The 11,825-nt window shown below is 52.2% G+C and overlaps 4 protein-coding genes across 4 annotated transcripts; 3 read left to right on the forward strand and 1 right to left on the reverse strand.

Moving 5' to 3' along the window:
- Nucleotides 1-392: 392 nt before the first annotated feature.
- Nucleotides 393-1,009, forward strand: LTS14_005591 (uncharacterized protein; the record flags this gene model as incomplete). Its single annotated transcript, XM_064838289.1, has 3 exons — nucleotides 393-468; nucleotides 502-881; nucleotides 932-1,009. 3 exons carry the CDS (start codon nucleotides 393-395, stop codon nucleotides 1,007-1,009), a joined length of 534 nt encoding a protein of 177 aa, XP_064694374.1.
- A 1,475-nt stretch (nucleotides 1,010-2,484) lies between these two features.
- NPL4 (nuclear protein localization protein 4) lies at nucleotides 2,485-4,335 on the reverse strand (the record flags this gene model as incomplete). The annotated part of the gene is made up of 2 exons (XM_064838290.1): nucleotides 2,485-2,598; nucleotides 2,665-4,335. 2 exons carry the CDS (start codon nucleotides 4,333-4,335, stop codon nucleotides 2,485-2,487), a joined length of 1,785 nt encoding a protein of 594 aa, XP_064694375.1.
- A 536-nt stretch (nucleotides 4,336-4,871) lies between these two features.
- sec66 (Translocation protein S66) lies at nucleotides 4,872-5,802 on the forward strand (the record flags this gene model as incomplete). Its single annotated transcript, XM_064838291.1, has 2 exons — nucleotides 4,872-5,393; nucleotides 5,470-5,802. 2 exons carry the CDS (start codon nucleotides 4,872-4,874, stop codon nucleotides 5,800-5,802), a joined length of 855 nt encoding a protein of 284 aa, XP_064694376.1.
- Nucleotides 5,803-6,315: 513 nt separating this feature from the next.
- Nucleotides 6,316-7,971, forward strand: ZRC1 (Zinc resistance conferring protein; the record flags this gene model as incomplete). Its single annotated transcript, XM_064838292.1, has 1 exon — nucleotides 6,316-7,971. The coding sequence occupies one exon, from the start codon at nucleotides 6,316-6,318 to the stop codon at nucleotides 7,969-7,971; it is 1,656 nt and encodes a 551-aa protein (XP_064694377.1).
- Nucleotides 7,972-11,825: the final 3,854 nt, after the last annotated feature.

An 11,825-nucleotide genomic window follows, 5' to 3' on the forward strand; every position in this document is an offset into this window, starting at 1 on the left:
GTATTCATGCCGGCATATATTCAGGCCTCATGTAAATATTCGTTCTCCCTCGATATACAAGAAACAAATTCAGATTTCTGAAACACATGATACTGATATGAGATGAAGTGGCATGGAGTGTCGTCTCGATCGCGTCGTGAAAGACGCGTTTGGGTTTACGCGATGACGTTGCCTCCCAATCGGGAAGTTGCGCTTCCGCTGCTACTTCAACGACAGCGATTACTCTGGTCTTTATTCGGACACCGGAGCTTGTGTTGTAACTTCATACCACCAGACATATCATGGCACTCAATCCGAGATTCGCCGGGCAGAGGCTTGTTGCACACGCGTCCTCCAACAACATTCACACCCTCGAGCTCTTCCTCGATTATGTTTGCCCTTTTTCCAAGAAGATGTTCGACACAGTGTACGACTCAGTCTTTCCCGTTGTGAAGGAGAAGTATCCGGACAAGGTACAATTCATCTTTCGTCAGCAGGTATGTCATTTACCATGATCCGTAGCAGACTGCAAGCTTAGACCTCTTCATATTCAACCATGGCATCCTTCGAGTACTCTTGTCCACGAAGCCGGCGCTGCAGTCCTCCGGGTGAGCCCCGAAAAGTTCTGGCCATTCAGCAAAGCTCTTTTCGATCAGCAGAAAGACTATTTCGACGTCAATGTCGTCAATGAGACTCGCAACAAGACTTATGAGCGTCTGGCCAAGCTTGCGGGTGGCGTGGGTGTCGACGAGAAGAAGATTTACATCTTACTGAAGGTCTCCGATGAGCCTGGAAAGGGCGGCGAGCTCAATACTGGGAATCAAGTCACGGACGATGTGAAGCTTATGGTCAAGGCTAATCGGCTGACTGGTGTTCATGTTACACCTACTGTGCTGTTCAATGTAGGTCATCCCTATGCATTCTCATCAGAGGCAAGGCTGACCATATACAGGGCGTGGTCGAAGGCGGTATTGCAAGCAGCTTCTCGAAGGAGGACTGGGAGCAATGGCTGGAGAAGAATGTCGCATGACCACGCTCGGGGGGTAAGCTTTGAGCAGGTCTACCCGTCTAGTCGATAACAAGCACACGGGAGTGGCACGTGAAGTATAGAAAGTATCAACTGCCTCGTAGCCAAGTGCTAATGGCTGCTTTTACGGTCGTTATACCTATTCCTTTCATGTTCCACCACCTCGAAAGACAAAATGCTCGCCGTGTGCTCTGTTCTCCACCTGACGCTTTCACGGCCTGGCTGCGCTGTCATTCATATGACCTCCAGGCATCGAATCATGCCTCCAAGGATCAACACAATTCAACCGCGTCCCACAAACTCCACATCCAAGAATCGGCCACTTCGCCACCTCTGAAACTCCCACGGGCAACCCATCCTCCCTCTTCTGACACTTACACCCTTCATTCCTCCCATACCTCTCCTCAAACCTCTCAGAAGGCGGCGTGTCAGGCAACAGCACTCTCGATGCCTCCACCACACCCGTGGGATCGTTCTCGGCTTCTGCCTCGTAAGCTAGGCGTTCGATTTTGTATTTATGGCTTGCGAGAGCTCGTTCCAGGTAGCCTTCTGATTGGTATAAGGTGCAGGTTGGCATGTTGTAGGTGCCATCAGGGCGTGCATGTTCATGGACCTGCAGGCCCATGCGGCGGAGGTATGGAGAGGGCGCTGTGGGTGTGCCTGGGCTGCGAGGTGAGCTGAGATGTGAGGAGGCTGTGCCTGAGCGGGAGCGGTAGGTGGTTGAAGGTATGGCGTTGTTGTTGTCCGACATCGTGGCAGGACTTGATTGTGGTATGGGATATTGAGTCCGCTATACGGACTTCTGACCCCTCGCACTCACGTCTATGGGCGGCAGTCGTGATACAATCACTGTTCTTACAGCTTAGTCTTGGGCTGTGTATAGCAAGTGATCAGTATAGGTGTTTGTGTTGAAATAAAGATCAGAAGGAAGACATGATCCCATAGCAACTTGTACGCCGTAACACAGCGGCGACGGGCAATGAGGAAGGTCTGAGGAGTTGTTGATCACTGCGGTACTGGAAGAGGTACGGTGCGAATGCACAATATCTAGCTCTCAGTCACCGCAGCATCTTGCCATAGCAAAAGCGTCGCTGTGCCGGCGCTTGCCACAGTGACGGACGAGGAGAGCAAGCTTCTCTTGTCACACCTCACAACCCATCAGTCCACAGCAGCAAACTCGACTTCGTTCGCCATCTTGCCCACTGAGCGCTCAACAGCGGCGTACGAGAACGTGCAGATACCGGCTTGATCTGCTCTCGGTCTAACCACCCAAATTCGCACCCCTAAACCTCTTACTCAACATCGCAGTCACATCCTCACTCCCCCTCTTCGGCATCCGATCTTGATACTGTTCCAGTATAGCGGCGAGCGTCATCCAGCCTAGAAAAGAAGTCCAGAAGTCAGAGAGCGTCCACAAGCAGACATAACAGTTTTTCTCATCGTGGTCTTGCGACTTCTTTGTGTTTGTAGGTCTACTGTTACATCTGCTGCAGGATAGTCTGAAGGGTGGCCCAACCTGATGTGTGCATGAGTTGTGCGCCGAGGGAGGCGTCGTGCGTGACTGCGATGGTGCAGAGGAGCTGTTCTTCGTCCTGCGATGGGTGTTAGCAAACATGTACTCTTTGGTGGCAAACCACAAGTGTTTGTGCATGACATACCTTGCTCAGGACGCCGAGATTGTGGATGAAGCATAAGAGATGGAAGTCCGAGACGGCGAGTACACCCTGAGTATCGTCCAGGGCAATCCTGTTTGCACCAGCTTTGAGCTGCGTCTGCAGATCCCGCGGCTCCTGCGCCTCACCAATAGCATCCCGATTCTCAATCGCAAACCCAGGTTTCACGAATTTCGGCGTCGTCTCGTTGGGGAATCCATGCGTGAGCGTGATGAGGAGGTATTCGACCGGAAAGCTCGGCTTGGCATTCTCCTGCACATTCGCACCATACTCGTTAATGCGACGGTAGAAAACTTCGGGAATATACCGTACGCGGCCGAGCTCGTTGTCTTCATCTTCGTCCTGCACAAGCATGACACCTGGTTCCGCGGAAGGCTCGACAATATCTGCCCGTACCATTTCGACTGCAGCGTTCGAGGCTTGGTAGGCGGAGATGCCGATTTGGCCCTTGTCATCACCCGATACCACACAAGTGACGAAGTTGCTGCCAAATTGCCCGGATTCGCTCCACTTGCTGGGTCGAGGGTACTTGGCCTGAAAGCGTGAGGCCAACTGGATTTCGAGAGAGGAGAGGAAGAAGGAGTCGACGTGGCGTTTGCAGGCTGCGGCACCTTGTGATGAATCCTCTGGGACTGTGAGATCGGTAAATATGACGCCAACACGCCGGAGACCGCACTTCGATGCAAGCTCATCGATCGCATCCTCGCTGTCCCACTCGCCGAGCGTCACACCATCGATCTCATCAGCCTGTGGAGGCTCATATATAGCTTCGACGACCGCCTTCGTGCCAAGGGGAACAATTTCGTACTCCTCGTAGTGACCGTACATGAACCCGATGCGCTGCGTGCCGCCTGAGTTTCGCCACCAATCGAGGTACGAGTTGACGATTTCCGGGTTGGCAAACTCGACGTGATCCACCATGCGGTACTCCTGCGCCTGTAACGAGATGGCGGAAGGCTGGCACTTTGAGCAGATGCCCTGTGGGAAAGGCTTGTGGCCAGAAGGACAGTACGGGTTTACCCGGTAGTATGGTTCGGTCAAGGGCGGCATGTAGGAGCTTCCGGACTCGTACTTGTTCTTGCCCTGATTCACTTTCCGTAGGTACGCATGATAGGAGCTGTGCTTGATCTTGTTCTCGTCCAGGTACTTCTTGTCATACGGCTCGATGGGCATGCAGTAGTCGCACATACCCCTCGGCCCATGTCTGCACATCTTCTCGTCTTTCTTTCGGTGTATCTTACCATCCTTCTGGTCTAATCGGTCATCAAGAGGCGATTGTTTGACGCTATCCCATGGGTTCTTCACCAGTGTTGGTGCGGCGATCTGTACGCTGGATACATCCTCTTCAGGAGCCACATCCTGACCACTGAGCTTGTTTGCAGGCACAGAATGACCATTCTCAACAGGAGTATCTTGCTTGAAGTCGAGGAAGATTTGCGTGCCGTGTGTGAGGCCTAGTCGACCGAATGTGACGTCCTTGAGGGACTGTATTGGGCGAGAGTCGGCACCGTGAGGCTTCGGACTTATTGTGATGGATGAGGCGATGACGTCGGATGGAAGCTTTTCTTGTACTTGTGGCAGCACACTGGAGATATCTGTGTCGAGCTCGACGTTCAGTCGGAACTGGCCCTCCTTCGACTGGAATCTAAGAATCATATTTGCTGTGATGTGGGTGTGGTGTGGAGGAAGCTGTTTGTAACAGTCTCTCGAGAAGCACAGAAGCACGGAAGCACAGAAGCGGTGCACGTGATCGAAGCAGAGTGCCGTTATTACGAAGCCATCAATATATTGAGCCTTTCTGGTCTTCCACGAAGCTCGATTGTATTCTAGTGCAAGGCAACCAACAGCTTGCGTGTGAAGATGTCTTTCATAAGCTACGCAACGTACCGAATCGATTATTTAGTGACGTTACGCACGCGGAGACTGGTCGATCCCTGCCGCGTGAATGACGGGTAGATCCGGCGGGCGCAACGTTGCCATTTCTGGACTTTCGAGACACGGATTATGGTGAGGCCACTTTGCTGTCTGGACAAATTGCTAGGAAGGATCAATTAACATCGCTGGACGGTCAAGACATACCACTCCTAGCTCCACGACCCTTTGTATAGCAATGAGCAGGTTCCTCACAAGATAATACAGACCAGGACTCCTTCCACACCAAAACCCAAAGTAAGCGCACACGACCAGCAAACATGGACGACCAAGTACCTTTCAACAGCACCTTCAACGGCACCTTCAATTCCTCCTCAAATTCCACAAACGGCACATTCGAAGGCTTCCAACCACCTTCACCGCCCAAAAGCTTCTGGACCAACCTACTACTACCAACTCTCTACCTCATAATAGTGATAGGAAGCCTATACACCTTCTCAAACCTCTACCGCAAACGGCAAGTCGCCAAAACCGCCTCGTTAGAACCCTGGTTTCCTGCACATCGACAACGAGACATCTACTTTTCACTCTTACATCTGGACCCGGCGGAAGCGGGAGGAGAGGATGACGAGAAGAAATTGAAGAGAGTTCCGGATTCCATTCTCAAGGCTGCGTTGATGCAGAGAGCACTGGAGGATATACGACGGATAGTGCAGTTGAGGACGTCGAAGCAGGCACTTCAGACGCTATTACAGAGGGGTAGTGTGGGCGATGAGCTGTGGCAGCGTTTTCTCAGAGCGGAGCAGGAGATGGAGGCTGAGGTGAAGGACGTCGTCAATGAGGTGAGTTCGGCAATCTGGCAGTCGAGAAACATGCTTTATTGCGGTAGTGTATACTGACTTGCTGTGCGACCTGCAGGCCAACGACTTCTCACCAAACTGGGGCCAAGTAATCTTCCAGTCCGCAAACGAGATGAACCAGAACATTGTCATCAAACAACGAATTGCAGAGCTACAGGAGAAGCTTGCATCAGATAGAGCATGGTGGGACAAGAAGAAGGCAGGCATCCAGTCGGATTTTTTGAAGGAGGTTGGAGCATCAGAATCGAGTGAGAGTACGACTGCGGCTACACCTGCACCCGCAGTACTGAAACCCGGAAGCAGTGATGAAGAAGGTGTCCTTGTGGACTCCGATGTACCGACACAGGCGCAGGGTGGTGCGAATAGTAAGAAGAAGAAGGGCAAGAAGTAGCGTTTCGAATCTTGATTCTGACTTTCTTGTTATGTGACTGCTGATGGTTTAGCGGGTTGGGTTGGGTCATGGTGCATGGCACTGCGTTTTTGAGGCGAGCCAAAGCATATATGCGAATGCTGCTGAGATTTTGGCATGAAGGTTTTCGAGAATACGTTCTTGAGCTCGCGGGTTGTATATACTATTCAATGCTATATCCACGCATGGCTCAAGCCTGCTTAACATGTTCAGGACCTCGTCCTTTGTGCTCTTTAGTCCGCCGTAGAACCAACGCCACAGAAGCTTGCTGAACTGACTTTCTGCCAGTCCCGCAATTGACACTCCACACTGTCATCACGCCTTCTGACTTCGTGCATCGTTGCGCCATTTCTGGTTGCTACCGTCCTTCCTTAGCTTGAACGTGTGTGATAGACTGACCGGCACGATATGAGTACGGACAGGTAGCATACATAAGCACCATCACCGCCTGGGACTGCAACTTTTTGGACGGACGAATCACAACCTCCACCCATCATGGCGCTCACGAAGAGCCAACGCATCATCATCCTGCTGGTCATTGACGTCGCCTTCTTCTTCACCGAGCTGATCATAGGCTATGCCGTCCACTCCCTCGCCCTGGTCGCCGATGCCTTCCACATGCTCAACGATGTGCTCTCCCTGTTCGTTGGTCTCTGGGCTGTCCAGGTCGCGAACCGCAAGAGCGAGAGCAAGATGTACACTTATGGCTGGCAGCGAGCAGAGACGCTAGGAGCGTTGGTCAACGGAGTATTCCTGGTGGCGCTTTGTGTGACCATCTTTCTAGAGGCGATTCAGCGGTTTGTGGAGAAACCAACGGTCACTCAGCCGAAGTTGATTCTGATTGTGGGGTGCTTGGGTTTGGCGAGCAATATCTTGGGACTGTTCCTGTTCCATAATCATAGTCATGGACCTGGTGGACACAGTCATGGCCCTGAAGGACACTCGCATGAGCATGGAGATGACGTGCATGCTGCAGAGGAAGGGCACAACCATCCACATCTTGCTGAGGAGGGCGGAAACGTGGTGGATGTACTTCCACAGCAGCGTATCGCTGGTTGGCCGACAACCGCAATAAACCAGACTGCTGGAAGTGATTCTACGGCTGTAGAGGACACTGCTCAGAGTCCCAGCGCCAAGTTCGCCAAGCGCGCACATAGCAGGTCACGTTCGCGGACGTACTCTGGATTTAACGACATCGAAGTCAACCCATCAGCTTTCCGTCGCTCCATCATCGCAGCCAGCCGTATGGAGCCCGTGCAGTCAGACGAGGACACCGAAGAAGAAGCAGTGGAGGAGGACGGCCACGACGAGACACACGACCACGATCACGCCCACGAGCGTAGTGCTCTCGTCAGTAACAAAGCGAATGGGAACTACGGCGCTATGGGCAAGACAACAAGCCACACGAAGCACATCCATCGCCAACCAAAGGAAGCTGGTAAAGGGCATGGCCACTCCCACGGTGATCTGAACATGAAGGGCATCTTCCTCCACGTCATGGGCGATGCTCTAGGCAACATCGGCGTCATCGCCACCGCCTTGATCATCTGGCTCACCAAGTTCGAAGGAAGATTCTACTTCGACCCTGCCATCTCTCTCGTCATCACATTCATCATCCTCTGCTCCGCCATCCCTCTCTGCAAAGCAGCATCCAGAATCCTACTCCAAGCAGTACCACTAGGCATCAGCATAGACGACATCAAAGACGATATCGAGACCCTACCCGGGATCATCAGCTGCCACCACTTGCACGTTTGGCAACTGAGCGATACGAAAATGATTGCCTCCCTTCACGTCCAAGTCGAGTTCGAACTCAAGGATGAGGGGAGTGCGAGATATATGCATCTTGCGAAGACGATCAGGGAGTGTCTGCATGAATACGGCATCCACTCTAGCACAATCCAGCCCGAATTCTGCCTCGATCCTAACCACTCACATGCGGCGCAGAGTGAGAGTGATGGTGCGCATGAGCATGGCCATGAACACGGCAACAGTGGACATCTGAGTCCCAGTGCCGGAGGCGAGCCAGGTAGCAAGGCGGCGAGTGTGAGGACTGCGGACGCTTGTTTGCTTGACTGCGACGATAAGTGTGGAGCAGGCAATGCATGCTGTGCTCCGCCGGCAAAGGATGACCAGGGCCATGCGCATTGATGTGGTTTGAGCTTTGTGGGAGGAGCGGCTGTACGGTAGTGTTAGGTGTTGATGGCGTTATGGGTCGTAGAGGGTACAGCACGGCTGATTTCAGCCCAGGAATCGCTGCAGCGGGCGTTGATACCTGCATATTGCTAGTATCTAGATTAAGGTTCGTGTCGAACAATGTTCGCATAAGTGACTTTCGCCCTCTCAGCCTCAGTCGCCTCACGAATCGTGGCCATAACTCGCCAACACTATTATTTACAGCGCCTGCGCAAGTCATGCATCGTGTGCTCTCATCTGGCGTATGTCATGTGGCTCAAGGTATCTACCATAGAAGCAGCTTGATGTATTGCACGTCCAGTGCGACTGTCGTAGTAAAAGATAGTGATTTTTACGTGCTCCGAGTCTGGTCCGGCAATGAACGTAGAAAATGTGGCGTATGTAGATTGGTCGTGTCAAAGCCTCAACAGATGCACAGTCTTACTGACGGCGTCATGTCTTGCGAGTTTGTATGCCTGTACCACGTAGAGATTTTGGAGAATTGGATGCGCATGCACGTACAGTCTCCCACACGCTTGTAAACACAGTATGATCTTCTGGAGCGTAGAGAGACAGCAGCGCGATGATGATAACTTGACGTTCTCGTAAGCTGTAGGAACACACTTAGAAGGATGAAACAAAAAGCAATTCCACAATCATTCCTTAATAATCATAAAGTCATTCATACTCAAGAGCAGGAGTACCGGCGTTTCCTGGAGCCAGCTCATAGCTTTGCCCATTGAATCAACTTGTCCATAGATTGGCAGCTCGCCAAGGATGGGCCGTATGTGAGTTCCTGAAGACAATTGATATGAAGCTGGCCAGTATAGGTGGTGTTGTGGCCACGTCACGCATATGGCACTGACCTGATTGGGTGCGACGAACTCCCATAGCCTCAAAGATACGGGGATATGGTGTCAAGCTCCGTCAACCCGAAGGTCGTTGCTGCGCTACAAATATGGTTGGCGCTGTGAATACCAGTCGCAGCTGTGAGGACAGCGACCATAGTGCCGCAAATCAGCATCTGAGATCTCCACCCATAGAGTATGCGGAGGAAGTGCCTGCCAGGAAAGAGGATGCTTCTTCTTCCAATGCACTAGAAGCTTGTCATGACGCGGATAGTAGTAGTTGCAGCCTAGCATCGAACAGTGGTAGTGCTGCTTCGCTTGAGCGTGGACCACATCGCAGTGACGGTCGTATTCAAACTCTCTAGTGAACAACTTTGGAGGATCGTGCCAGTAGCAGATGATTGGTGGATTGCGCTCGCGTTGCGATGTCGACCGTGAAGAAGACGGACCGGTGATGATATGCGGAGCTCGTACGATGGGAAGGGGGGCAGAGCGTGGGCTTTGTTGTGATGATCTGGAAGAGCGATTCGAAGACTCAGCGGCGCCCTCGGATCTTAATCGTGAGGGCCGATGCATGGGCACCGCTAAGGTGGGAACCGGGTTGTGCGAGCTTATCGGGACACGCCGAGATGGTCGATGAGGCCCAAGTGATGCTTCTCCAGAATTCACGTCGACACGTTCCCAGCTTGGCTCCGCAACCTCGCCAAATGCGCTGCGGTGCCATGACATTGGAAGGTCATCAGTAAAGATTGACGGCTCGTATGGAACATCACTTCGAACGCCCACGCTAAGCCCTAGATAGAGTCAGCCCAGATGTAAGACTGGAGCAAGAGGCGTACTACCTTGCAATATGCCCTCCTCGGCGATCGATACGATCTGGCGAGCATTTACAAAAGCGTCCTGGGAAAGAGATGCCGTAGCCGACCTTACATCCCAGAGTCCTGCCTATGGGTCAGCTTCGATAACAATCTTGGGGTGGTCTCACGAACTCTGGGTTGCGGAGTGCGACTCATCGAGAACTGTTCGAGTAGGCAGGGGCACTTGTAGCCTTGGATCACTTCCAAACTGAGTGCCCTCTTGGGTAAGTAGTTGCGAGTTGTAAAGATACTCGGCCTCCGCGGTCGAAAGGATATCTTGGTAGTCTGACGAATCGAAAAGTGGATCGGGGCCGCCGAAAAGACTGTGCTCCAGTATGTCGTGGGAGCCTGGCACTATTACAGACGATCTCCGATCGATGCCAATGTTGGCACGCCTCAAATGGTACATGTGTATGCTCCAGGTACAGGGTGAGTCGGGATCAGACGAGACGCCTGAGATTGGTTGCGTAAACAAAGGGTAAACTCTCGGTGGTCCGAAAAGTGGGAGACGACGATGATGTAGATACTCAACCAGAAGTTCGAACGGGGTTGATGAGAGCTGAATAAATCAATGCCAGTCGTCCGAAACATGTTTATACGAAGCTCGAAGGTCGCCCGTGCGTGGTTGAAAGGTCCGTTGCACCACCGAAGTAGCGGTGACATCATTTGAGACGTGTCGTATCCTACAGTAGTGTCGCCCTCGTCGAGGGCATCCAAGCAGATATAAAGGAACCTGAATGCGAAGCACCAGGCGAGTTTCTGCATGTAAGCACAGACCACCTAAGTGCCTGAGGTTTGCCAAGAAATAGGGCCGCCAATCGATCCTTTCGACGCAGAGGCCGCCCATTGCCTTAGGGGGGCAGTGTGGGCCCACATTCGCGCGTATGTTCGCCGTTCTCGACCTCCCTTAGCTGCGGTAAACTCTGGAAGACCCGGGGTGAGGTTGGAAGCGTGCCGTGGCGTGTAATCCATGTGCGAATGTCCATTGTCCTGGGGATTAGATGGGTCGAAGGATGGAGCTAGGCTGGTATCGCGTCTGTTGAATAGCACATCGGTCGTGGCTGATCTAATCACGCCTTTGTCTTCAGGTAAGGTGCCGATCGATGCAAATGAGAGTCAGACGCCCGAGCCGATCCAGAGAGCTTATAGGTATTTTCCTGAAGCATTTCGGTTGGCTTACAGCCTCCTGACGCTTGATCCTGCATGGTCAATGTCGGTGAAGTGCACTGTGTCAATGCTGGGTAAAGATCGTTAAAGTGTGGAACTCTGCCCTGATCCAGGCTCCAATGGAGAGCACCTCAAATCGTACCTACCTTCCAGCAAACCCGGATCTCGCGATTGTGTATGTGATCGCAAACTGAACAGTGCCAGGCTAGCTGTGTATCCTAATGGTCACTGTCATAGTGGGGCTTAAACGCTCATAGAGCTTTATGTCTGAAGAATGAATTAGCTGCGGTGCGGACATATGCAAGCTTTGACTTACATTGCAATTAACGATCGTGTTTTCAGCCTCCTCTCCCGGCAGTAATGATTGGCTTCACAAGAGAGGCCGCCGTGCCATCGCTACGCGGGTGAGAAGGGCCTTACAGTGACCAGAAGAGCCTGGGTCAATTCAGACGTCAAAAGTTGCGATGGTCCGTCGGAAGGCCGCTCTGGTCAACTTGGGAGATGAAATCATCCATGAGCAATCTCGTAGTCAGTCTGGCACAAAATTCCGACGTGTTTTAGGAAATGGCGTTCCTTTTGCCAGATCCGAAGTGAAAACTCCATCTTCAAAGGTTCGGGTTGGATGGATTTGGGCAGAGATTCGACCGCACACAGCAGGATTTCGTCCATAGTCGAGAATCGCGCGAATCCACATAGCTAGCATTCCAAGGTTAAAGTTAAAGATCCGGATCCGAACAATATCAACGAGCAGAACCTAGAGTAAGGGCATTGAGCATGGCGTCAAGAGTCCAGGAATGAGGACTTCAGAGGTTGCACAGCGTATCTGATGCCGCAATGCATATTCGAAGGAAATCAGTGATTGCTATATGTAGCAGTGTGGCCAAACAGCCTTACCACATCATAACAATACCTCGTTGACCGGTACGGATTTGAAGTCTGGTGATTGGCTGCCTGAGGA

The sequence above is a fragment of the Recurvomyces mirabilis genome, assembly GCF_035927965.1.
Source record: "Recurvomyces mirabilis strain CCFEE 5264 chromosome Unknown scaffold_13, whole genome shotgun sequence".
NCBI classification, from domain to species: Eukaryota; Fungi; Ascomycota; class Dothideomycetes; order Mycosphaerellales; family Teratosphaeriaceae; genus Recurvomyces; species Recurvomyces mirabilis.